This window comes from Parambassis ranga, chromosome 3 (assembly GCF_900634625.1).
Source record: "Parambassis ranga chromosome 3, fParRan2.1, whole genome shotgun sequence".
NCBI classification, from domain to species: Eukaryota; Metazoa; Chordata; class Actinopteri; family Ambassidae; genus Parambassis; species Parambassis ranga.
This window is the reverse complement of record NC_041024.1, coordinates 26,286,538-26,314,467: the sequence shown is the minus strand read 5'-3', so window position 1 is coordinate 26,314,467 and position 27,930 is coordinate 26,286,538. Positions and strand designations below refer to the sequence as shown.

Here is a 27,930-nt window from a genome sequence, read left to right as displayed (position 1 = left end):
TCTGTGTGTGTGAGAGGTTTCCTCCATACTGTCCGTGTGGATGCATTCAATAAACGGTGAGCTAAGCCAAACAGAAGTGGATTTTGTCTTTTCATATAAAAATGCAAAGACACAGAGATGATAATTCACATTAAAATGGTCCTCATACCATTACAACAGCAGAATCCTGAAGAACCGCAAGCACAGAAGAGACCGGTCAATCACGCTGACCACACCCCCTCATTTATCGATCTTTATCACTTTATATCTGTTTAACAAATTATTTTTATATGGACTACCAGATCACTAATAACCAGAAATTATATAGAGAACGGAACCACAATGAAGAAACTTAATTTAATATGTCAAGTCAAACAATTCCCAGAAACAAACAGTATGGTATGGCCCACATAAAATAAAGGAAAAGTGTGTGTGCAAAATAAGAAATACAGAATATTTCACCAATGTAATTTCAATGTCAGAAGGCATAAATATTCAAAATATGCTCTCTAAGACTAACTATTGCTCACTATCGCTGTAACTATTGCTCAGAGATGGAAATCATGCACTAGTCTAGTTGAGGTTTTTTAGTACAAAAAGGTGCCAAAATCACCCATGCCATTACGTCTGAACTGATTTCCCTGAATGGAGACAAAGATCTGGTTGTCCATCAGATCCTGAACAGCTTGGCTGCAAGACAATCCCTTGTTTTTACTCAGCTGATGACTGAATTGCCACTTTCTGGTTGTAAAGGCAGCCATGTTGCTATCTGTGCTGTCTCCTCCTGACTTTGGTTGAGGACATTTCAACTTGCTACTGGTCAGAGTGGCTGTTGAAGATATCAAGGAAGCTTCTGGTCCCTGCATGTCTTCAGCTGTGTGTGCAGCAATTCCACCTAGAAACAAAACCACTGTTAAATATTTTTCAGTTCTTGAAGTGACAGACACAAAAATGACAATTGTAGTTATTAAAAGCAATTTTTGCCAAAAAACCCTGTTAGCATATATTTCTTGGAAAATTTGAGTTTGCAAAATACCACAAAACGTTAGACTTTCTAAGCTTGATACACTTAAAACCACTTAATAGGACTCCCTGATAATGGTACATGACCTTTGGATGGCATACTAGACTTGTTGAGTCTATATGCTCATATGACTCTACCATACAGGACTGCACTTGTTCACAAGTTGTACACAACTCCGAAAAACTGGTGAGTGTAGTGTAGTGTGCTCTGTAGTTCAATTTGGCATGTTGTTGACTGGGCCCAAATGCCTGGTAGGTGAAACGTATTACATGCTAAAGTAGTGAACCTTTTGTTAGAGGTAAAGCATTTTAAGTCCTCTACTTGCAAGCAAACAGCTCTGCCATCATCAACCCCATCTGCTGTACTGTTCTTGTCATACATTGTGATGACAAACATCTCCAGCAGGCTAAAGTGTGCTTCTTCTTTTACTGATGAATATTTACTGAGCTTTGTGAAGATGCGAGAAACTTAAGGGCACAGTTCCCAGGTTTGCTCCCAGGTTAAACTGTTAAAATCCTTCTATTTATCACTGACAATATTTGGCCCAGTCAGATTGAGATGTGTAATGGATTGACAGCAGGCATTGTGCGAGATGGTTTGGGCCGAGTGCTATCTGTTTACTACCCAACCAACCAAAAACTAAGCACATTGAGGTATGGGATGCAATTGGGTTCAAGCACTGAAGTGATCTTCACCTAGCCCAATCGTTCATTCAGTGCCAATTAAGTCCTGTGCAATCCGCACACCCTCTGGGTAACTAAAGCCCTGTTACCCTTGGCTCAGCTATCCCGTGTTAGCACATCCTGTCAATTCAGTTGCGGCAATCTAAATTATTAGCTGGTGTATATACAAGGGCTAAACAGATAGCATGTGGGACACTAATCTACAAACCACTCCTACCTCCACTCATCTGTGCAATATCTGTAAAAATGCTTATATGTGATCTTATGTTTAACTTTATTGGAAGTTTTATTTTATACTGTAAGTTTTATTTATATCTTATCCTATTTTTACTACTGTTGTATCCATATTTTTGGAACTATGCAATTACCCCATTATGGGACAAATAAAGCACTTCTTAATTTGTATTAATCTGGACTCTGTAGGGTGACTACATTATTCTTATTTAATTTCAGCAGAAAATATTGTCTGTACTTATTAGTCAGACTATTGAACAACTTCAGACCATAAATTGGGCATTTTTTTCATACAAATGACTAGCAGCAATAATACTTAGCCATTTTGAAATTGTTATTGTAGATTTGAATTTCTAATGTCAGAAAGTATGGACTCTTTTATTATTAAAATTGGATCAGGCATTCAAGTTCTAGCTTGAAAAAAAGGTTTTCAAGTGTTGACAAAGTCGGCCATCTTGAAAAATGACCATCATCTAGGATTTTAGGCAACAGCATCTTTACAAACACAGAAAGGATCCTTCTTTGGCACCCAGTGATTATAATCGGAGGTTTTCATGTTGTCATTGCTCTACCTACCTTCATTTTTATCTGCAGGCTTGCTGTACTCTGCAGTATTGGGTTTAACTAAAATCACCCCATAACCTTCGTTGTTGTGGATCACATTGTTCTCCATGGTGATGGACGGCATCACATCCAGCTCATCAGCAAAGTCCTACATGCACAAATACGTACACAACCTTTAAGTAACATCAGCTCATCAAAAATTGGACATTTTTGGTGTTTATATTTCTGAGCTTAAAACATGGTGTTCTCTGACATGAAACACCAGAAATTTGCTGTGAAGCTGCAAAGCACAGATTGAGAAAAGCCACCACAGGAGTCAAGAGGCAGTGAAGAAAGCTGAGCAGCTCCTGTACTTCTTGAGGAGGCTGAGGAAGTTTGGTATGTCCCGAAAGATTCTCAGCAACTGTAAGTGCACATTTATATACAAAATGCAATCATTCAGCATAATTGTTGCCCTATTGTAAGGTTACCGAAATCTTTACATTGCACAGAAAAACCTGTGTCCTTATTGTACATATGACAAATATCTACATATATCTAATTTATACACTGAAAACTGTAAAAGCAGTAAAACAAGGCTGTGTTGCTTATGCTTTATAACTATGATATATATTCACACATATACTAGGGTTCAGTGTGCTGAAGTAGCAGAAAAAAACTGTTCTCAGTACAAAACACTATTGCAAACAGGTCATTTATAGTCCCACCTTGATGAGAATCCCGTCCTTACAGTGATGGATGCCGTTACCAACCAGACTGCAAACACTGCCAGGGTAAATCTCCACACCTGCCCCCTGCATACATGGCACAAAAAGTTGTGCTTAGACAGCATTGCAGGTAAACTAGGGATGCATGATATTACCAGGACAGGGTATAAGCAGGGATGCTGGAGTTGAATTTACTACCTTTTTACAACCTCCACAATATTTTTTACTATCAACAAGATATTGAGCAACAGCCTTTGTGTGTGTGTGCATATGACAGATCATAAATATCAGGTATCAGGTACACTAATGTTTAACTGTTATAATTTAATATTGTCATTGTTATTAAATATTATTATTCTGTAGTTGAGTTTCGGTTGTCCTTTACCCTAGCCAGTAGGTTATCCTAACCATAAACCTTATGGTTAGGATAACCTACCTAGACTCATTAGGTCAACTTGATACTTCTTAAAACAACTGACACTTGACCTGGGGTATAACTCACACATCAGTGATGGGTGAAGCACTGGGGTGCTGAGGCACCTAACCTGGGGGTTCCCTTATAATTGCTTAGTTAGCTACTGTCTGCTAATGTAACCCTGGATGGATCTCTGTGTTGTCTTAATGAGTGGGACGTGACACAAACACTAGGGCTGCTCAATTATGGCAAAAATCATAATCGCGATTATTATGATTTGAATTGAAATCAGGATTATTCAAAACAATTATTCATGGATTTGAAAATTGGCTTTTATTGAACTTGAAACAGGTTTTTAATTTTCACACATTGTTGGAGCCACTGTGGTTGTCTGGGTTAATTTCCATGTGTCAATTTCCTGTTTGACCAGAAGGTGGAGCATGTGGTGTTGTGAAGGTATAAGGTGTGCAGGAAGTAATGATTTTAGGGTTGTTTAGTTATTTTGACCGTCGGGTAGCGTGTCATGATAAATTTGATTTTATTTCAGCATGTAAGTTAACCAGTGGTTCTCCTTAATTATATGTGGATCAACGATCAAATATCTGAGTGGACATGACGGTGTCAGAATAAAAATCAACCGGCCAGAGCACCTAAGAAGGATGCTGATCATCGGGAGCTATGGGAAGTGCACCCGGCTGGATCAGTTAAGTGGCGCCTGACAGTTCATGAGGTATGCGTAGCGCTACTAGTTAAAAGATGGAAATTTTTCTAAAATAGGCACAATAGTGCACACAATGCAATTTAATGCAATTTCCCCATTGTGGGACTAATAAAGGTTTCTTAATCTTAATCTTAATCAACATTGAGCGTAATTCCAATGCATTGGTTGCAATATAATACTATTTATTTTACGTGTTTGTGACTTTATGGAGACGCAATGGCTCATCAGAGGTTACAATAAAGACAATGATGGACACTGATCAATTAAGTTTGTACAATGTCCTCCTCACACTTGTCCCACCTTCTCCCTCGCCCCTTTCTCTTTCTCTGCCCTCACTTAATCAGCTGGTTAATATAGAGCAACTCCCCCTCCAATCAGCGGCCGAGCCGCTCCTCTCCTGCCCAATCACCGCTCAGCAATTCATTTAAAAATCTCTCTGTCTCCTCTCCAACTGTCTTTCGGATCGATTTCGGCAACCCTCCTCCACCCCAAGCTCCACCAGTTCCTCATCAGGGCAGGGCCTCTTATCCCCTTCTCTTCTGCTCCTTCACCACCACCAGGTCTAGACCCGGGGGGATTCCTGCCTAAGCGGCCTCATCTCCTGTCCTTTCCCCCTTCGGATGTCGGTCATCGCATTGGGGTCTAGAACGCCAAAGCACATTTCATTCATTCATTCACTGTATTTCAATAAATTCTTTCTCATCTGAACATCTAGTCTCTCCTGATTGAAATTGCAAAAGGAAAGAAAAGATAAACTTAAAAAGGTAAAAAACTTAAGGGAGCTCATACCAGGGTTTATGCTAATCAATGATGTGTCTAAGGTGCAATGTGTACTTAAAAAGTTCATTAGTCTTTGTGAAGAAGCAAAGGGTGTTCATGAATCTGTGGTGTCTTTAATGCCAACTGAAGAACAGGACAAACAAAATACATGGTTTGGGGCACAGGTTATTGTTGAAGATGGATTCATTAATGATGTAAAACAGGGGTCTCAAACTTACCCGGGGGGCCGCTGGGGGTCGAGTCTGCGTGAGGCTGGGCCGCATTAAGTATTCCACAAAAAAAGAGTTCAAATATTCAAAAAAATACAACTGGTCCAACCTTCTCAATCTATATTAATAACAGGTCCGAATAGGGATGCAAATTGTAAAAAAAAAATGCAAATTCATTAAACGTTAGTTAACGATTAATTGATAAGCAGCGATTTTCCCTCAGTTTCACTAAGATTAAAAGCTAAACATTGTTTACTAAATAAAAACTGCATGTCATATTCCTTAATGAGTGATTTGCTGTACCTTTGGGGATAAGGTACAGACAATGACATTTATGTAAGCTAGAATAACAAAATCAATTGTGAATAGAAATTGAATAAAATATGTAGGCTGTGTTAACATGAAAATAAGTTGTTCACAGTCGCTCCTAACACAGACACATGTCCAGGAGTCAGGCGTGTGCGCAGCTTGTTTACAGTTAGGGCAGCTACTGGGAACACGTGTTCTAGCACCCTGATTAAAAACAAAGAAAGAAATTCCAAGTACTTCATGTGAGCTGCGTATTCACAGCGAACAAATTAAAACACATATTATCACGCGGCAATCTCCTAGCTTGATCTATTTTGGGACTATATTCTGACGGAGCACTGCTACATGCGCAGAGATCACGCAGCACCTGAAAACAAACACCGTCAACATTTTCCAGCAGACAGCGCGTCACTTGGCACAGTTTCCAATGCGCGCTCTCTGTCCGCTCGTGGGAGTGTCCTCACATGTGTGTGCGCATGCCAGTGTGTGTGTCTGTGTCTGTCTGTCTGTGAGGGTGGAACTCCTCTGTGCACAGTACAGAGAGCAGCGGAGAAATGTGCGAGCATAGAGACAGAAACCACACGCCGAGCAGAACTGAGGCTGCCACTCCTCAAAAAATCCCAAACTAAATATCAGAGAAATACTGACGGGGCAAATAAGTGTTTGAGTAAAATGCGAGGGCCGCACCAACACTAAACTTTGATGTCAAGTGGGGGGCCACAAAATATCGGCTTGCGGGCCGCTTGTTTGAGACCCCTGATGTAAAACAATGGTTGGTAAATAGGCCCAGTGATTACACTAGTGGTCAAGGTGATGTGTTTGATGATGTTAACCCTGATGATAGTATATCATCATATATAAACGTAGCGAGTAAGCAACAGAGCACAGAGCTAACAGGCAAAAAGTGACAAATTTGTGAAAGTGACAAAACAACATCCTCATCACGATCAGAGTTGAATCTGAAAGAGCTGGACCTCTGGCTCGTGCTGCAGCTTTAAAGGAAAAGCATGCTCGGGAGGCACAGGAGAACAGAACAGCTTCGACGGAAGAGGGATCAGCTGGAATTGGACTCTGAGTTGGCAGCATCTGCAGCTAAGTTAGCTGTCTTGCAAGCGGCTTCAGACTGCCATGTGGGCACCCAGGTCCTAAGCAATGAAATTAATTCATATCTTGAAAAGAATATTGGCCATCAAATGCCTTCTAAGGCACTTAATCCAGCAGCAAACCCATATGAACCATAGAGGATGAGTGCAATGCCATCTTGGGATAAAGAAATGAAACAGGAAAAAAATTACAATGAAACACTTTGAAAGCTGAATAGGAAGGATGACAAAGGTGACAATCAAAGGATTGAAAGGCACAGAGTAACACAATATCCACCTCCTTCCATATTATCCAATGATGTGCAGCCCGTGCCAGGAGATGATCAGAGACATGGCTTCCTCTCATCAATGCAGGGAGAAATTTGCACAATTTTGCACCATCAAACTGAGATAACGGCTACACTGGTGGAACAACAACGTTCTATGTCTTTGCCACAGAGGGACATCCCAATATTTGATGGGGATCCTCTTCAGTACAGACGCTTTATACACTCAACAAAAATATAAACGCAACACTTTTGTTTTTGCTCCCATGTTTCATGAGATGGACTTGAAGATCTAAACTTCATTCCAGATACACAATATTACCATTCCTCTCAAACAGTGTTCACAAATCTGTCTAAATGTGTGATAGTGAGCACTTCTGCTTTGCTGAGATAATCCATCCCACCTCACAGGTGTGCCACATCAAGATGCTGATCTGACATCATGATTAGTGCACAGGTGTACCTTAAACTGCCCACAATAAAAGGCCACCCTGAAATGTGCATTTTGTTTCTGCTTTATTGGCGGTCTGGGGACTCAGAACCAGTCAGTATCTGGTGTGACCACCATTTGCCTCATGCAGTGCAACACATCTTCTTCGCATAGAGTTTATCAGATTGTCTATTGTGGCCTGTGGAATGTTGGTCCACTCCTCTTCAATGGCTGTGCGAAGTTGCTGGATATTAGTGGGAACTGGTGCACGCTGTCGTATACGCCGGTCAAGCACATCCCAAACATGTTCAATGGGTGACATGTCCGGTGAGTATGCTGGCCATGCAAGAACTGGGACATTTTCAGCTTCCAAGAATTGTGTACAGATCCTTGCAACATGGGGCCGTGCATTATCTTGCTGAAACATGAGGTGATGTTCATGGATGTATGGCACAACAATGGGCCTCAGGATCTCATCACGGTATCTCTGTGCATTCAAAATGCCATCAATAAAATGCACCTGTGTTCTTCGTCCATAACAGATACCATGACCCCACCACCACCATGGGCCACTCGATCCACAACATTGACATCAGCAAAGCACTCACCCACACGACGCCACACACGCTGTCTGCCATCTGCCCTGAACAATGTAAACCGAGATTCATCCGTGAAGAGAACACCTCTCCAACGTGCTAGACGCCATCGAATGTGAGCATTTGCCCACTCAAGTCTGTTACGGCGACGATCTGGAGTCAGGTTAAGACCCCGATGAGGACGACGAGCATGCAGTTGAGCTTCCCTGAGACAGTTTCTGACAGTTTGTGCAGAAATTGTTTGGTTATGCAAACCAATTGTTTCAGCAGCTGTCTGAGTGGCTGGTCTCAGACGATCTCGGAGGTGAACCTGCTGGATGTGGAGGTCCTGGGCTGGTGTGGTTACTCGTGGTCTGCGGTTGTGAGGCCGGTTGGAGACGGATTATGGTGGAGAAATGAACATTCAATGCACGAGCAACAGATCTGGTTGACATTCCTGCTGTCAGCATGCCAATTGCACGCTCCCTCAATGCTTGTGGCATCTGTGGCATTTTGCTGTGAGACAAAACTGCACATTTCAGGGTGGCCTTTTATTGTGGGCAGTTTGAGGTACACCTGTGCACTAATCATGATGTCAGATCAGCATCTTGATGTGGCACACCTGTGAGGTGGGATGGATTATCTCAGCAAAGCAGAAGTGCTCACTATCACACATTTAGACAGATTTGTGAACAATGTTTGAGAGGAATGGTAATATTGTGTATCTGGAATGAAGTTTAGATCTTCAAGTCCATCTCATGAAACATGGGAGCAAAAACAAAAGTGTTGCGTTTATATTTTTGTTGAGTGTAAAAGCATTTGAGTATGGTGTGGAGTCAAAGGCCACTAAAGCAGACTGTTAATATTTTTGGAGCAGTTCACCAGGGGACAGCCACAAGAGCTGGTGAGAAGCTGCCAGCATATGGCTCAAGACAGAGGATATATTATTGAAAAGGAGCTTCTCCATGAGAATTTTGGATATGAATATAAAATTGCTACAACATATATAGAAAAGACTCTTGGAAGCTGTTGTAATGTGATGGAAGTGCTGCAATATATGGAAGAATTGAACCTGCCCACAAACATGAGAACAGTCATGATGAAGTTGCCGTTTAAGCTTAGAGAAAGATGGAGGACAACAGCACATGACATAATGGAAAGACACAAGTACAGAGCTAAATTTAAAGACCTGGTCATGTTTATCGAATGTCAGTTAAGATTTTAGCTGATCCACTCTGTGATGGTTGGAGCCAGGAGTATCAGCAAAGCCAAGTCTCACCCAGAATTTAACAGGGGTAAAAGTAATAGTTTTGCAACTACTGTCTCAGTCGTTGACTCATTCAAAGAATCTGTAACATCAAAGGCTGCACAGGGAGTTCGTGATTCGGTGCCTACTTGTTACCTGTGTTCTCAGAGTCACCTTCTTGAAGAATGTCCACAGTTCACGGGAAAGAAGCACCAGGACAAAATATCCTTTCTGAAGGAAAGAGGACTTTGGTTGTTTGCATACTGGACACATGAGTAAGGAGTGCACTAAGCTTATCTTGTAAGGTTTGTGGAGAAAGTCATCCTAGTGTGCTTCATATTACCAGGAAAGTTGATGACAGTTCAAGGAAGGAGCAGCGGAAAAAATCATCATGTGATAAACTTTCTGGGGGAAACCTGGTCTTATTAGGAAAGATGGCATCCATCCCACCCAGGGTGGTGCAGCCCTGATTTCTAGCAACATAGCCAAGTTTTTTAGACCAACCTGACAACCCAGGGTCGAGGCTAGGAGGCAGAGTCGCTGTCCTACACACCTCTGCTGCTTCTGGAGGACTGCCGCCCTCCGTTAAAAACATATTAAATACAAATACACATAGAAACACTAAGCTTAATAAAGTTATTGAAGTGGTGTCAGTCGCACGTCCTCCCACAGTTCATCAAGCACACAAGCTATATTTATCATAATAACCTCATAAAAATACACACTAACACACACAAACAAATGTGTTTGCTGCTGCTGCTTATTCAGAGTTCCTGCTGGAGTTTTCAGACTTATCAAGTTTAGTGCTCAGCACAGATAAAGTCATTATAAGGGGTGACTAACGACTCTGACAGTCTGAAGCCTGCCTTCAACTCACTCTTGGATTCAGTTGAGTTCTGTCAGTTAGTAAATGAACCCACACACTGTCACAGTCACACCCTCGATCTGGTTCTCACCTACAGCCTGGAAGCTGAGAACCTGCTAGTGTGGTCTCAAAATCCTGTGGTCTCAAAAAATTCTTTCAGATCACTCATTAATAACCTTTGACTTCTCTCTTTCAGACCTATCAGCATCTGGGGAAAAGGTGTACTACAGCAAATGTCTGTCTGAAGACGCCGTATCGCAGTTTAGGACAGCAATCCTACCAGTACTCCCCACAGTCCCATGTATAAGTACTTATGGGGGTACCAACTTAAATATTACTCCTGCAGAAATTGACTGCTTTGTTAACCACACTGCAGACACATTACACTCAGTCTTAAACAGGATTGCTCCACCGATCCTCTTCACCGATAAAATCACCACTATTACAGGACAAATCAACCACAATCTCTCTGTTCATGTTAATGATGTTTCCTCCTCATGTACAAGGGTTAATCACGGTGTTCCACAGGGTTCTGTGCTCTCACCCTCTACATGCTCCCTCTAGGAAACATCATCCAGAAGCACGGCATAAACTTTCATTGTTATGCTGATGATACCCATGAAGCCTGAAGAAATGGAGCCGCTAGTCAGACTACAGGCATGTCTAAAGGACATAAAGGACTGAATGACCTCCAACTTTTTACTATTAAACTCGGACAAGACTGAGGTCATTGCTTTTGGACCTATACATCTCAGAACTAGATTATCAGATAATATTTTCCCCCTGGATGGAATTACTTTGGCCTCCAGTACGACTATGAGGAACCTCGGAGTTATCTTTGCGGAAAGAGGAATGTTGTCCATAATCAGCTCTGTTTATGATCCTATCGGTTTTCTTGCACCATTTACTCTACCAGCCAAAATCATGTTGCAGGAACTTTGTAGGAGGAAATGTGACATATTCACCAACAGCTGGGCTATAGTGGGAGGAATCATACATTGGCAAAGCTGCGGAAGAAGTTCTGGATAACAAATGGAAATTCAGTTGTAAGAAAATTGATATCCCAATGCTCTTTTTGCCGGCGCCACAATGGGCAGAATGAGCAGAAAATGGCAGATTTGCCAAAGGAAAGGCTTCTGCCTGATCTTCCTCCTTTTACAAATGTAGGCGTAGATTTTTTCGAGCCTTTTAATGTGAAAAGAGGACAAAACTGTGTTAAGCGTTATGGTGTCATTTTTACCCATTTCTCAAGCAGAGCTGTGCATTTGGAGATGGCACAATCCTTGGATACGGATGCCTGCATTAATGCTCTGCTCTGAGATTCATCTGTCTAAGAGGACAAGTTTCTTCTATGAAATCTGACAATGGTACAAACTTTGTTGGAGCAGAAAGAGAGCTGAGGGAAGCTCTGTCATCTTTAAATCATAACCAAATACACAGAGCCCTGCTTCAGGATGGAATTCACTGGAGTTTTAATCCACCAACAGCTTCCCATCATGGTGGTGTGTGGGAAAGACTCATTCGCAAGGTCAGAAAGGTGCTGAATTCTGTGTTGCACTTACAAGTTCTGTACGAGGATGGATTAAATACAGTTCTGTGTGAGGTGGAGGCTATATTAAATGATCAACCCATCACCAAGCTCTCTGATGATCCTAATGACCTCGAGCCTCTTACACCTAACCATATACTGCTTTTGAAGGGTAAGCCCTGCTTACCACCTGGCTTATTCCAGAAGGATGATTTGTACGTCAAGAGGCGTTGGCGCCAAGTGCAGTATATGGCAGATCTTTTTTGGAAAAAATGGGTGCAAGAATATCTGCCTTTGCTACAAGAACGGCAAAAATGGAATCAAAGTAAAGGAAACTTCGTTCCTGGAGACATCGTTTTGTTGGCTGATTCATCTGCTCCTCAAGGATCTTGGTTGATGGGGAGAATTCTAGAGGTTTTCCCAGACAAAAAGGGTTTTGTGCGCTCAGTGCGTCTTAAGACCAAAACAAACATCTTAAAAAGACCGGTGACTAAACTTTGTTTATTGCAGGAGGTGTCAAACTCTTAAGGTTTTCAAGTACGACCAATTGTTGAACTAATTCATGAGTTAAAGTGCAATTGGTGTTCCTTATCTCAGTTGTATATAATGTATATTTGTGGGGTTTTCTTTTGTTGTTGTTTTTTGTATTTTGAGATTGAGTAATTGTTATGTCTACACACCATGAACAATTAGGGGCCGGTGTGTTGGAGCCACTGTGGTTGACCTCTGTCTGGGTTAAAATGTGTCAATTTCCTGTTTGACCAGAAGGTGGAGCATGTGGTGTTGTGAAGGTACAAGGTGTGCAGGAAGTAATCATTTTAGGGTTGTTTTTAAACAAACAAACATAGTATGATAAGTATAATAATGTTCAACTTAAAAATGTTTAAATATTGTTTTTGAGGCCAAAAGGAGTAACACATTTTAAAACAAAAGCTGGATTAATTAAAACAGCATGCAATAACCTGTCCCCTTTTAAATAGAAAACTTTTCAAAATACTAAATGTAGGAGGAACCCCAATAATCATTTTATGTTGATTATCTTTTTTCATAATCGTAGCCCTAATACACACACTTGTGGAGAGACGTATTTATTTTGACAATAACAAAGGACAACAATAATGAGACAGCAGTGTCTGGTGGAGGTCAGCAGCAGTCAGTGTGGCGAAAGCATCCAAGCCAGGTATAACCATGTTTGGGAGGTGGTCAGCCAAAAACGTTGCATGCAGATGGGAAGCTGAGTCCAAGCCACTGATGGGCATTGGACCAGTGGCTTCACAAATGGGCTCCTACTCAAAGCATCTGCCACAACATTTAGCTTGCCAGGAACATATCTGATCTCAAAGCAGTATGGCGCTGCTCACAAGCATCCAGCTTTGGCTTCGTATGTGATGTGTGTGAGAGGACTGTTATCATTTCAGACAGTAAATTTATGGCCTTTCAACCAGTGACTGAAGTTAGCACACACAGATCACTTCAGCGCTAAGAAAACAAGCCTATGGGCAGGGTACTAAGCTTTGCTGCAACTACGGGGTTTGCCTGCAAAAGCCACCGGTCTTGCTCTCTCCTCACCAGCAGTGACCTGTGATACAACTGCACCCAACCCATTTAAAGAGGCATCAGTGGAGAAAATAAATGTTCTGCGAAAGTCTGGGTGAGGCAGTACCACACAGCTCAAAAGTGTAGTTTTAGGGCCTTCGGACAGTAGCATCTCAAACCTAAATCCATAAAACCTAATGTTCAAAACATAGATGCCTTTTGATTGTGTGAGAAGGTCATGACCAACAAGGACCACAGTTTCTGGAACAGGCACAGGTTAAGAATAACCCTGGATTTATACTGCATGCGAAGCTGCAGCATAACTGCAGCGCAGCGTCAAGTGCTGTGAAACGCTTCCATTATAGTCAATGAGAGTATTTACACTTGCGTTGCTGCGCACTGCTCCGCGAGTAATATGCGGAAGCTCTGTTTTGGAGTTGTGACGAGCCCAAGACGCATCTATTTGCACCAACTATATCGAGCAGGCAGGAAGTCAAAAGATTCCGTTTAAAAGTAGAGAAACAGCATTTTATATGATAGAACATGCTTTTATATGGACAACATCAGAAAGAAAAAGGCAGGGAGAGAAGCAGCAGCTGTTCTCAGAGTGAAAAGTGAGGAGCTGCCCTGTGTGTTGAGGGAGTAAACTGAGTCTTCAGTAACTGCTCTGTAACCCAGCCTGACACATAGAGAGAATATTAACCATCAGATAAACAGGCAGATTACTATGTGACTTTGTGAATCTCACGAGAGTGTGGAGGCAGTGCTACACAGTGCTGTGCTTCTGAAACGCTCCTGGTGTAAATTGATGTTGTGAGACATTAGGTCTGTAAAGCGTCACTCTGCACTTTCGAGTGTGGTATAAATCCGCTATAATACGCTTTTAGTTTACACTCTGCTTCTTCACTCATGCATGACGTGCTACCTGAGCTGCTGGCCCTCACAGCCAGTGGTGATCGATGCAGTGCACATCTGTTGAACAGCAGGTTCAATAGCTGAGAAGCTGGGGCAGTTGGTGTCAATGACATAGCTTGCACATGCACAGGGGTGAACAAGCCAAAGATGGTTGAGACTGACAATGTAGAGAGCCAGTTGACAGAGGCTGACCAGGCACAGCAATACTTCTCTACAGGACAATGTAGAAACAGGAAATGATGTAATACGTTACCAGGGATCATTCTGGGGAAAACCTGGTTTTATTCGGAGAGACGGCACTCATCCCACCTGGGGTGGTGCAGCTCTGATTTCTAGCAACATAGCCATGCTTTCTTTCTGCTTTTTTAGAAGATTAAACATATTCAAAAATAAAACTTTGCACATGGATCAGACTTAAATAAAATGTATATATTTTTCAGGGGTTGCCTGAGTAGGCAGCTTTTGAATGCGATGGCATGTGGTGGTTTTCTTTTAAAGACATTTTTAAATATTTTTTTTTAAATAGAGGGTAAGAAAAATATTGACTAAAAAGAAGCCTTAGAGATTTATATGATCTCAAGTGTGCAGTACCTACCTTAGAGCCATACAGGTCACACATGTTCATGGTGAGGCGGGCAGATGTTCGGACAATAACTCCAGTGGCATTACACTGCAGCACACAGTTCTCCATGTTAAGAGTTCCTTTACGCACACCTGGCATTCAACAATCAGGACAGAACATACATTACAACATACATCCATACATAAGCATGAGTGCACTAACCTGTGCATGTATGGTGTGCATACATTCAATTTAAAAAATTGACAGTTATTTTAAAAAAGGACTTTATTTGTCTGGTTGTACTGACAATGGCTCTGGATTCAACTTTTATTTTTGCACTCACACTACTAAAACTCATACAGTATGATAAGATGACTTTTTTCCAACTGTCTATAACCTATGTTGTGACTCCAGCCAGCATGCCTACCACTGTGTGGCAAGAAAAAAAGGTAACATGAGCATTCTGCTAACAATTGTCTAATCTATAGATGATAAGATGATGATGGAACCACATGCACAGATTGTAACCTCCAGGACATTAAAAACTGCTGTGGGATGGCATTTGCTAAGACCTGGCTATGCCCCACAATACCACACTTGGCCAATACACTGGCAAGATTTATCATTTTTCGGCAGGACAAAACATACAATTCAGGCAGGTAGAGAAAGGGAGGTGTGTGCGGTGTATCAGAACTGACCTGAGCTCAGACACTGCAGTGAGGAGACAATAATGCTGACCAGACCTGGAGAGCTTTTACCTTTTAAGGCAGGGGTCTCAAACTAGCGGCCCTACAGCGGAACTACAGATGGCAGAAAAAGTCGAATAAAATAAATTGGAATGCGTCTATTCCCTATGGTGTCCTGAGTGCAAACAGTGAATTTCAGCTCAATTGGATGAAGTATGCAGGGCGTGAAAAGTTTTGTAGCAGGGTCACAAATATGCAAAAAATGGCCACAAAATTCAAAATGGCGGACTTCCTGTTGGGTTTGGAGGGGGGGTCCAAGAGACTTTTTTGTGCGTCTTGGGGTGATACACATGTGTGCCAATTTTCATGATCCTACTCAAAACAGTTCCATGAACGTGCGCGTCACCTATGCTCGGAATGCAAAGTGTGGACAAGCTGGAGGTGGAAGAGAACCATCAGGAGAGGGACAGAACAGCTGCATACCCAGCCAAAGGATGGAAAAAAGTGCGACTTAATATACGGAACTACGGAAAACAAGATATGTGAACATTGGATAATTTCCTTGAATAAATTAATAATAATAATAATGATGCATTGGTCTTATATTGCGCTTTTCTGCTCTGTTGGGCAGGCACTCAATGCGCTTACATTGAGATGCATTATTCTTTCACACCACATTCACACAGTGGCAGTGGTGAGCTACCAGTGGTAGCCACAGCTCCCCAGGGGGAGACTGACGGAGACGTGGCTGCCAAGGTGCGCCTACGGCCTCTCTGACCACCGCCGATCCATTCATACGCATTCATACACCAGTGAGTGCACTGGAGGCAATGCGGGTAAAGTGCCTTGCCCAAGGACACACAACAATGACTAGGGAGGAGCTGGGGTCGAACCGCCGACCTTCCGGTTATTGGACAACCCTGCTCACCACTGAGCCACTGCTGCCCACAAATTGGTGAAGAGTTAGAACATTTCTGTTTTACTTGTCTGATTAATGTCCCTCTTTCCTTTTTCAGGACTTGTGTGCAACCTGGCTGATTTTTTTGGGTTATATTTATGCAGGAATATAGAAGATTTGCTCAGTATTCAACAACATTGTGCTTATGAAGCTCATTCAAAAGTTTAGGATTCTGTCTGCAACTGTTTTTTTAGCTTACTGACAGACCCAAGGTGGTTAAGATGGGTATCATCTGCCCCTTCACATTTGTACTAAGCACAGGTGCCTTTCACGGCCGTGTTCTCAATGTCCCCTGATGACTTACAAATGTGTGGCCAAACAGAGGTCTAATGCCACTCTAAAGTTTGCAGACAACACCTCAACTTCCAAACTGTTTCTTTCCCACAGCCATCTGCTCATTATTATTTTAACCTTACTTTATTCATTTTTATTTTTTTATGTAATGCTACTTTCAATTATTATAGTGCCCACTGTTTACATAAAACATCTACATATTCGGTGTAATGTAGTGTAGTAAGGAATACTCACACAGAATCCCTTCAATAGCATCATGTTGGATGAACTTGATGTTGGAAAGTCTGACATCATCTCCTGTAGACTCTACAAATGAGTCCCCTTTGTTTTCTTTTTCAATCACCACTTCATCAGGAAACCCAAAGCCTGGCAGACAGACACATATACAAAAGCAGTCAGTTCTGTAATAATAATTGCTGTGAGACTGCACTACAAGATCTCTTTCCATTGTAAATTAACACACCCAATTTTTAAACAACAAAGTTCAATTTCAAATATATGAATTATCACATCAATTTATAATGTATAGGGCCCTATGATTTCCGCGACCACAGAAATGCGGCATTGGCCGATTAAAATGGACTCTACATTTTAACCCTCATGGACTGTTCGCAAACACTACCCTTATGTGTTGTTCGGGACAAAAACGTCCCCTAACTTTAACGGTTTTAAAAATATATCAGATAAATATTTTTTTTACATTTTTTTTGCATAGACCTTTTAATTAACTTCAGTTCTAATCAACAGTAATGAAAAAAACATTTTCCCCCAGGATTTTAACCCTTTAATCACCAATTTTATAAGGGGTGGTGCTGAAAATTGGAAAAAAATTATTATACTCATTTTTAATAGAAAAGGTGATTGTGGACTGGATTTTTTTAACCTTTATTACAGTCTTGGTCATGTCAAACAACAAAAAATTGACTTTATTGCATAATTAGTTTTTGCACAGCACTGGATTTTCATTTTTTCTCCCATTTTGTCCCATAGACTTACATTATAACCACACTTTGTTTGACTGCACAGCCATGGCACTACATAATCATGCATTCTTGATTGTTGGTGGTTTACCCTGTTGGTAGGAGGTAAAATTTGTGATTTTTACAGTTAACAACTTAATGACCATATTAATTAACCCTTTACCTGCAGGCCTGTGCTCATGTAGTGTAGTTTCTGGCTTGTATATGGAGTTATAGGGAGTATTTTAGCACTTAACTGTGTGTCGACACACTGTGTGTGTATGTTAGAGAGGAAGAGAGCCATTTGCACACTGATCTTGTTGTGTGTGAGTACACACAACTGTGGGTGTGTGAGTACACACAACCACAGTTTTCATAGAGTAAACAAAAACAAAGAATGTAGGAATGCAACAAATAGCTGAGAACTTCTACCACGATGACCATTACATTATGTCAACACAAAATTTTGTTGTTGATGCCTCATAATATTTAAGCAACCTGAAAGGCATTTAATAATAGAATTGTGCACAGTCATCAAATGCACCCCAGGACGGGTTGGGGGCAGTAGCTTCGTTCTTTGCACCATCTGCCTCCTAAGTCAACCCACCGCTGAAGAAGTCAAACAGATGAATTATGGGAGATGCTCTGGCTCAATTTGAGCAGTGAAGTAAAGTTGAGACCACAATGATCTAAAGTCTGGGTGTCAGGGAAGGAAAGTCAGGAAAATAAAGTTACTAAGTAAGTGAAGTGTACCTAATTCAGGCGTACAACGGCGATGCATAAGCATGTAAAATGAAAACATCCAGGAGTTCTGGCGTCTGAAGTTGTGGATGGGTAAAATAGCTGTTTTTTTTTTTTAGCTTTCGGAAAACACGTCCTCCAGTAGAGTGACTTTACTTTTAGGTTAGTGTCTCAGTTGAGATCACTAAATTAGTCTAAGTGAAGTCTAAGGATTCGCTTGTAAACGAATGAAGGATTCACTTGTGAACAAGTGACGGATCTACTTGTGCAGCCTTCACAGCTTCACAGCCTGGCCCTTCATAGAGCCCGGCTGCACAATCATTTCCAGAGATTGTGCACAAGTGAATCCTCTCTTCATGTTGCTTTCTGCTCTTCTCACCATCAAATGACCACAAGGTCACATGTAAGACCACTTGCCTTTTGTTTTGTTTAGTCTGCACCTGTAGACATCAAAGGGCCACACATGCATAGCAACACTTTCTTTGTTTTTGTTTACTATGAAGACTCTGTGGTTGTGTGTACTCACAGACAACAAGATCCGTGTGCAAATGGCTCTCTTCCTCTCTAACATACACACACAGTGTGTAGACACACAGTTATGTGCCAAAATACTCCCTATAACTCCATATACAAGCCAGAAACTACACTACATGAGCACAGGCCTGCAGGTAAAGGGTTAATATGGTCATTAAGTTGTTAACTGTAAAAATCACAAATTTTACCTCCTACCAACAGGGTAAACCACCAACAATCAAGAATGCATGATTATGTAGTGCCATGGCTGTGCAGTCAAAAAAGTGTGGTTATAATGTAAGTCTATGGGACAAAATGGGAGAAAAAATGAAAATCCAGTGCTGTGCAAAAACTAATAATGCAATAAAGTCAATAATTTTACTGATGTTTGACATGACCAAGACTGTAATAAAGGTTAAAAAAAATCCAGTCCACATTCACCTTTTCTATTAAAAATGAGCCATTTTGTGTGTTTTTTTTCCAATTTTCAGCACCACCCCTTATAAAATTGGTGATTAAAGGGTTAAAATCATGGGGGAAAATGATTTTTTCCACTACTGTTGATTAGAACTGAAGTGAATTAAAAGGTCTATGCAAATTAAAAAAAATATTTATCTGATATATTTTTAAAACCGTTTGTACCGTTTTTAACCATTTTAAAACCGGGACGTTTTTGTCCCGAACAACACATAAGGGGCTAAAATTTTCCCACAGTGTACTATTGACCTATGAAATTTTTTTAAATCATATTAACAAAATTTATGTAAAATTAAGCTTGTTGAGCAAAACTGATTCAATTTGTTAACATATTGACAAAGTTATGGCCAAATTAAACAGAAACATTTCTCTCAGAGGACAAAAATGTCCCGAACAGTGCATGAGGGTTAAAGCAGAATATCGCGGAATTCGACATAATTTGACTGTAGCGCTGTTTTCGTTTGTAAGAGGAACGTGTGTCTGGGGAAAACTGCATAGAGGTAAGCTAATCATGGTGGCCCTCCCCTTTCAAAACAATGTAAGCATGCATACAACTCTGTCTTCGTCACCGAAACAAAACTGTGAAACTCTGCACCCCTACAGAGCTGAGCAGTTCCCGAACAACTTTTGTGGGCCAGATGCAGTAGAATTAAAAGTAGGACAAAATAAAAATATATAGTATAAAGTAAAACTACCAATAATAATACGAAATAATTAAAATAAGAACATATAACATATTAATAGATATTGCACAGATGAGGTGAGTAGGTGGGAAACTTGTAGAGAGGGCGGCTCACAGGGACTAACTGTTCCTACAGCTGAAATAACTTGTTTAAGTTCCCCTTGAAGAAGTTTCAAATGTTTGGTTGTTTTATAATAAGTCAACTAAAGTTTCATCACTTGCTGCAAATATATTGAGGAAATGTGTTGTCACCCCAATAAATTTAAGTTAGTTTCTATTCAATTTAGTCATTTACATTAAAAACACAACATTTTAGGTAGTAAAATGAGGTCATAAATTGGGATTCCCAAAAACTATACTGTAAAAAACAGATTTCCCCAAAATTAAAATGGAAAAAAACGGAATTCGGGAAAAAATAAAATGGATTTTATAGGGCCCTAAATGTAAGTTACCTGAGTTGGTGCACACAAAGTGTACAAACATAAAACTGACCACGCCATGTTATTCAACACTGAGTACATGTAAAACATGTAAAATATGTGTTACACAGTTGCATGTGTTCAGCATTAAAGTCATTTTAAATGACACACATGGAATTACACAGACAATTATATGTTGGAAATTTTAGTTCTTGTGCTCAGTTTTATTCAATGCCACAATTGGCACCACGTGTTATAAAATATAGAAGAAAGTTGTGTATTTTCCCCACCTTCTATAGTGATGGAGTCAGGTATGACAATGGAGCTACTGACAATGTAGCGTCCTGGGAGAAGAATCACCACATCACCCTGATAGCACAAATCCACAGCTGATACAGGATCTCTGTGGAACTAAACACATGCCACATCTTATGCACTGTGTTTCTACATACATATATACATACATACAGCTTAGACCAATACTATTTATACTATTTTATAATTGTACCTGGCGAAAGTGACTGTGGTCAAGGCTGATTTAAAAAAAGCTGCTCCGTTACATTTTGTTCTGAACACTAATCTTTGTTCATCAAAATAGTGACGAGATAACAGACCTTGTTTGTGTCTCCAGTGGCATTTTGTAGTACTGACCTCGATCACTGTATCCTGAGAGGAGCAAAGAGGCATCAATCTAGCACTGAGCAGGGACTGGAGTTGGATGGGGCTGCAGGAGGATGTGACCACATGAACAACCTTCATACCTGATGCTCTTGGCCCATGGCTCTGCACACGCTTCAGCCTTGCACTGCCTTTGTAGGCTAGCACATACCTGGACATAGTAGAGAAGTTGAAGTCCATATTACATGTAAAGACTCAAAAGGCCAAGAAAACATCGTGCAGACTGCAGACTATTTAAGTGAAGAAGAATGAAGGACAAAAAATGCTACCTCAACAGTGGGTTCTCAATTATGTGTAGCTTGCGTTTGTACATCTCCAACTGGTCAAAGAGCTTTAGAACCTCTGCCATGGATATGTTGTCCAGCTCAGAGTCTGAGTCATAGCTAAGGTCACTGCGCAATACAGAGAACTGCTGGAAGCATTTGGAGCAGTTCTCCAGTAGAGACTGATACTCGACCACCAGACCTGCTGGGACTCTGTCTTCTAGGATGTCATAGTAGCTAAAACAAAACATAAGAAACATCACCCTTAAACCACCACTTATCAATGCAATTTTATGAGAGATTAACATGTATACTCACAGTCTCAAACGAGGTTCCACACAACGAACAAAGTAGTCAAAGTCATCATCTTCATCTTCCTCATCCCACTGCCTCCAAATGTGTTTATAAAAAAACCTGAGTGAGAGGGAATAATGTCAACCAGACTGTTTAATTATGTGGCCAAAGGATAACATCTTAAGTAGGGTAGTGAGATCAAACAAATATATTGATTATATAGAGCCCATCAGGATTTCTGTAATTTTATTTGAATATTTTACACTGCCCCCTTGAGAATTAAATTCTGAAGCACATTTAATCTTTTGCTTAATGACTGTTATGTTTCAAAGTCAGGCACACCCACAGGCAGTCCTGTGTTTTTTGTGCTGCCGCATGTGAAGGACCCCAAGCCAAAAGTTTTTGAAAATTCTATAACAGTCCTGGGAGATAAAAGTAGTGACCAATACAACAGCTCTCACTATCTGCATTGGTCTGAGTGTGTGCACACACGTCTGCATGCATTTATGTGCGGACTAAGGCAACTTATCGATTAATTTATTAATCATTAGTTGAATTACCTTATTGATCGATTACCGATTATTATGATAAGCGATTTTCATGTGCCTAAATTTCCCTCAGTTTCACTGAGATTAAAAGCTAATTAAAGCTGCAACTTTGAGGCCACTCCCCTGCCACACGGTTATACTTTTGAAAGAGTTTTGGAATGCGTCTATTCCCTATGGTGTCCTGAGTGGACACAGTGAATTTCAGCTCAATTGCATGAAGTTTGTGAGGCATGAAAAGTTTTGAAGCAGGGTCGTCACAAATAGGCAAAAAATGGCCACAAAAGTCAAAATGGCGGACTTCCTGTTGGGTTTGGAGGGGGGGGTCCAAGAGACTTTTTTGTGCGTCTTGGGGTGATACACATGTGTGCCAATTTTCATGATCCTGTGTCAAACTGGCCAGAGGGGCTACGCGTTAGGGCAAAAAATACAGGGAGTTCCTTTGTAATGGCGAATGGTCAACTTTGAGGCCACGCCCCCACCACACCGTAATACTTTTGTAAGAGTTTTGGAATGCGTCTATTCCCTAAGGTGTCCTGAGTTGACACAGTGAGTTTTAGCTCAATTGGATGAAGTATGCGAGGCGTGAAAAGTTTTGTAGCAGGGTCACAAATTGCCAAAAATTAACAGAAATTTCAAAATGGTGGACTTCCTGTTGGGTTTGGAGGGGGGGTCCAAGAGACTTTTTTGTGCATCTTGGGGTGATACACATGTGTGCCAATTTTCATGACCCTACTCAAAACAGGCCAGGGGGGCAGGCAGAAAAACCTATGAAAACACAACATTTTGTGTAGCCAGTAGGTGGCGCTCTGTCAAAGCCTCAATATTGTTGTATAGATGTGTTCAGGGTCAGACTCTGATCATACATGTGACATTTCGTACAGATCGGACAGAAAACGAAGAAGTTATAGAGACTTCCTGTTTCCTCTGAAATGGTCAAACTTTGAGGCCACGCCCCGGCCACACCGTCAGACTTTTGTAAGAGTTTTGGAATGCGTCTATTCCCTATGGTGTCCTGAGTGGACACGGCGAATTTCAGCTCAATCCGATGACGTATGCGAGGCGTGAAAAGTTTGGCAGCAGGGTCACACATCGCCAAAAATGGCCACAAAAGGTAAAATGGCGGACTTCCTGTTGGGTTTGGAGGGGGGGTCCAAGAGACTTTTTTGTGCGTCTTGAGGTGATACATATGTGTGCTAATTTTCATAATCCTGTGTATAGAGTCATTTTCCTATGTGCGTTTCAAACGTCAGCAAATTTCAAAATTTTTCGGGCGAATGAATTTTTCTACCAAGTTTGGTGAGTTTTTGGGCATGTTAAGGCCCCCAAAAATGCGATCTAAGGGGGGGAAGGAAGAAAAAAAAAAATGAAAAATAATAATCCTAAGGGTTTCAATAGGGCTCTTGCACCATTCGGTGCTCGGGCCCTAATAATAATCCTAAGGGTTTCAATAGGGCTCTTGCACCATTCGGTGCTCGGGCCCTAATAAAGTTGCACCGGAGTATTAGTCGCACCAGCGGGCCAGTGTAAATCACTACATTTTTAGCGTAACGTTGGATCTTGAATCCCTCTTAAGTGGTACGGCTGCAGGGCATTGAGAGTGAGAAACGCATTTCAACAAGTCCTCACACGGAGAAATAAATAGCTTCACTGCACAAAAATTCCTATAAATATCCTGTAAATGAGTAAAAGGCAGACTACAGTGCACTAATAGCTGTCTGGAATTAGCGACCTATCAACTGAGGCTTAGCTGCAAGCACATGTTCCATGAACGTGCGCATCACCTATGCTCAAAGTGTGGACAAGCTGGAGGTGGAAGAGAACCGTCAGGAGAGGGACAGAACAGCTGCCATTATATCTGTAATGGAAGGTCAGTACACAAGGCTAACTAATTGTATATTTTTTATATTTAAGTCACACCTGAGTATAAGTCGCATACCCAGCCAAAGCATGAAAAAAAGTGCGACTTGTAGTCCGGAAAATACGGTAACCACATAAATACATTAATAACATAAATAATCAGATATATGGAAGGACTAAAGGCACAACAAGGCAGCTAACTAAATAAAACAGCTTTTGGTGTTATTATTCTTTATGTGACTGGGCATAGTTTATCTCAACTGTAACCGCATTTCACCTTAAACCGCCTAATGGTTTGCTGCGTTACCAGCTCTGTGTACACTGAATTAGGGTGTGTGATGTTCATTATCAATAACGTTGACCATCTTCTCTGTGCAAATATCCGCTGTTTCGAGGTTTTCCTTCAACAGTCTATAGGTGTCAGGCATTGCACGTTGAGAGGAGGAGCGGGTGGATCAGCTGCTGTCAGTGTGTGTGCATGCATGTGTGTTTGTGTGTACGCGTGTGTGTAAACGAGGAAGAGAAAGTTGCGGAGTTGAATGAACGGAAGGATAGCTGTATTATAAAATCGCACTGACGAAAAAAAACATGAAACAATTGTGGTGGCGGGCGTTGATTATGTGGCGGCCCGCCATAAATTGGTCTATGTGTGGGAAACCCTGGTGATTATGATTGTGATTATTATTATGAGTTTTGAGATATGCAGACTACTATTATGAGGCTGCTAATGAACTTTTGCTGGTCCTTTACATGTTCACAATGTGAGCAATGCCACAATGTCCAACATTGCAATATTACAACATTTCCCCATCCCATTCTATTTATTGTACGGCACAATTTTAACATATTCCTCAATTCTGATGTAAAGTCCAAGTACGGGTCCTACCTGAGGTGTTCCAGAGCCAGAGCAGTCTGATCAAAGTCCCCAGATTCCTCATAGACAACCTCCAGCTCTTGAAGAGGCACTTTGTGCTGAGTAGCCACCAGAAGAAATTTCATAGACTCTTCAGTGATTTCACAACCTTTGGTGTCACACTGCAGAGGCAGCCCAAGTCTAACACAGGCCTTCAGATCCTTCAGGTCAATATCTCGCACCTGAAATGACCAATGGCTGTTCAGTACTAACACTGCCAATCAACAACAGCTGTACACTAGATACAGGCTCAACCAAACAGTTTGTGTGTTAGGGATACAATATATAATTTCAAACCATTCAGTACATCCACAGTCCATGGTTCAATATGAGCTAGTGAATTGCCATTTTGTATATATACATGCATGTTTGCACTCTAGTGGCAGCAAACAACCCATACGTTCAAACAGAAAAGTCATACCTGCAACATAACATTACCATAAGTTATTATTTAATTATAGTGTACAATTCCAAACTTGGAGTGTTAATAAAATGTAAGTCTTCTGAAGAGAACTGTCACAGAGACAGCTTAGGGGTTGCACTTAGATAATGTGTTGCACAGTGATTCCTACAACTTGAAAGCACAACAGTATTCATTATTGATATCTGCTAAACATTTTTCGTTGATTTTAAGCTGTTTTTTCTGGAGACTTTCTATTTAAATTTGGGATGATTTCACTATCTTTACAAGGTTAATCCATTTCTGTTAGAAATAATCCTCTACTCCCAATGTTAGTGCAATGTTTTGACAGTTGATATAAAAAACGTTTTAGTTATTACTAATGTTGCCTCAACACATACAAATGAAAATAGTCTGTGCAATATCACTCTAATTTGCATTTCGTTTTACCTCCACCAGAACATCAAAGGCATCAGTAGACCACACAGCCAACCAATCACATGGTTCCATCACTTTCTCCAGGTACTCTGCAATAAAAGTCTTCACCTCCGAGGGTTTACAGTCTCCTACAGGCAAACAGAACAAATATGAACAAATGTACAAAGAACTTAGATACTTAGATCAGAGTTGATTATTCAGGAATGACAAATGTGGGTCTCTGGTTACCAAGCATGTAGTCCTGGTATGCCTTGAACCTCTCATAGAACAGCAGGTGGCTCGACTGGAATGTGTCAGGAAGATTAGAAGTCCCTCTGTCATGTCGCTTACATCTTTGAAGCAGGGTTTCTGTCTTTCCTGTGTTAAGGTGGTCTGTGCCACTGTCATTGTCCCCGTCATCATTGTCGTTACCCTCCTTATCCTCCTTCTCCTCTTCATTGTGAAAGAGAGCTGTTCGGGAAAAAAATTTGTTTTTTTTCCACCATTTAATTTATAATAATAACATTATAATAAATTAAATAAATATAATAATAAAAACATTATGGCTAGTTGCAATTTAGTTATACTATACAAAGCAATATTAGATATATATCCAATATTAGATTATGTGCATATATATGTACACGTTGTTTAAACATGGGGAAGGGAAACAAGAAATATGTTGAAGCACGTAGCAATAAGTACATATAGTCCAGGAGTAGCAGACAGAGTAATAAATATATACAAACATACTGTATTCACAAAAATCCTAAGAATCCCCTCAGACAGCTTTTATGCTAAAAAGAGATTTATAAACAGTCTCAGAGCAACTCTGAGGAAGGAGCAGACTAAAAGTTTGATCTTAGTGAGGAGGCTGGTTGACCCCTATGAGTGTGACGCATTGGTTTAGGAGATGCGATTGGTTGACAGGAAACATGACAATACGTTCCTAATAATAGCCTATAAACAGCATATAAGTGAAAGTCTTGTAGTCCCAAACAATGATGTGATCATAAACACAAATAGCTTGGATGTAATTCAACCTGTATGGTACTAACGTGAGTCTACTTGCTCTGCTGTCATCAACTATCTGTGATTGCTGTCAAACACGCCCTGGTTAGTGCAGATTTACCTGCAAATAAAATGGAAACGGGTAAAAGAACGCGAAAACCAAAGTTGACAGAAGAGCAATGCTTAATCTGACCACAGTTAGAGACGAGAGAAGAATTGGGCCCAGTTATACGGTGCAATCTAAGAGACAGATATAACGCAGCACATCAACGTTTCCTTCCTTTCAATCTGAGATGAGGTCAACCACAAAAACATTATGCCCGCTCCAAGTATCTGTAGGGGAGAATGGACAGACAATTTGTCGTTTGGCGCTTTGACTCAACTTCCCTTCAGTGGCACAGTGGAAGCTAATTTCTGCATATTTTACCGGAGGATTTTATTTTAACTACAGCGAAACGTTACATTTCAGACACAGACGTGTGTGAGACTTTTTCGGCGGAATCACATCATGCCACAAACCTTGAGTTACAGTCGACACATGATCGCCTTCTTCAGTAATGCCGTTTTCTGTGTCCAGCTCACTTTTAATGGCTGAGTCCAGATCAACCGCTGCCAGCTCCGACATCGTTTCCAGTGCGAGCCGTTTCGTCCTGTTGCTTCAAGTTCTTACAAAATTAGGACAATGACCGCCGAAAACCCAAATGCATGTATGTGGCAGTTTGTTTCTTTCGCCAAACCCAAAACCATGAAGACATCCGGTAACTTTCAAAGTATCTCTACAGTGCTACAACCAATAAGAACAGCCCAGCTGTAGAGTTGATCCTGCCCCCTTACTTTTGAGCAGCTCCGTCCCACGCAGTTCGGTCCAGAACAGAAACATGGCAAGCCAGTGGTATCACCTTTCGCCAGACTCTGAACCCCTTAAAATTGCTGTTTTACGCCACCCAAATGACCAAACGGAATTTTACGCCGTTTCATATCAAATATTACAATAATCTATGCCCCTTCTTCTTCTTCTTCTAGTTTAATGGCGGGTGGCATCCTACTCTCAGGTGCATTACCGCCACTGTCACTGAGAAACTTGTTTTTCCTGTTTTGGGATCTTTTGAACCGTCTGTAAAAAATAGCAACATACTCCTTATACTCTCTTTCTAATCTGTATTTTACGA

The 27,930-nt window shown here is 41.0% G+C and overlaps 1 protein-coding gene across 2 annotated transcripts; it reads right to left on the bottom strand.

Annotated features, from left to right (window-relative positions):
- Positions 1-317: 317 nt before the first annotated feature.
- On the bottom strand, positions 318-27,930 carry shcbp1 (SHC SH2-domain binding protein 1). Of its 2 annotated transcripts, XM_028401350.1 has the most exons (13): positions 27,281-27,930; positions 26,000-26,221; positions 25,784-25,899; positions 24,907-25,115; positions 21,640-21,735; positions 21,328-21,558; positions 21,032-21,209; positions 20,671-20,791; positions 16,824-16,955; positions 14,685-14,803; positions 3,192-3,278; positions 2,497-2,632; positions 318-874 (listed from the first exon to the last, which is right to left on the bottom strand). In XM_028401350.1, the coding sequence occupies exons 1-13, from the start codon at positions 27,384-27,386 to the stop codon at positions 567-569; spliced, it is 2,061 nt and encodes a 686-aa protein (XP_028257151.1). In that variant the 5' UTR covers positions 27,387-27,930; the 3' UTR covers positions 318-566. The 2 variants fall into 2 exon arrangements, with proteins under 2 accessions (XP_028257151.1, XP_028257152.1); XM_028401351.1 differs by lacking the exons at positions 318-874; positions 2,497-2,632 and adding an exon at positions 2,680-2,887 and having other exon boundaries at positions 27,281-27,928.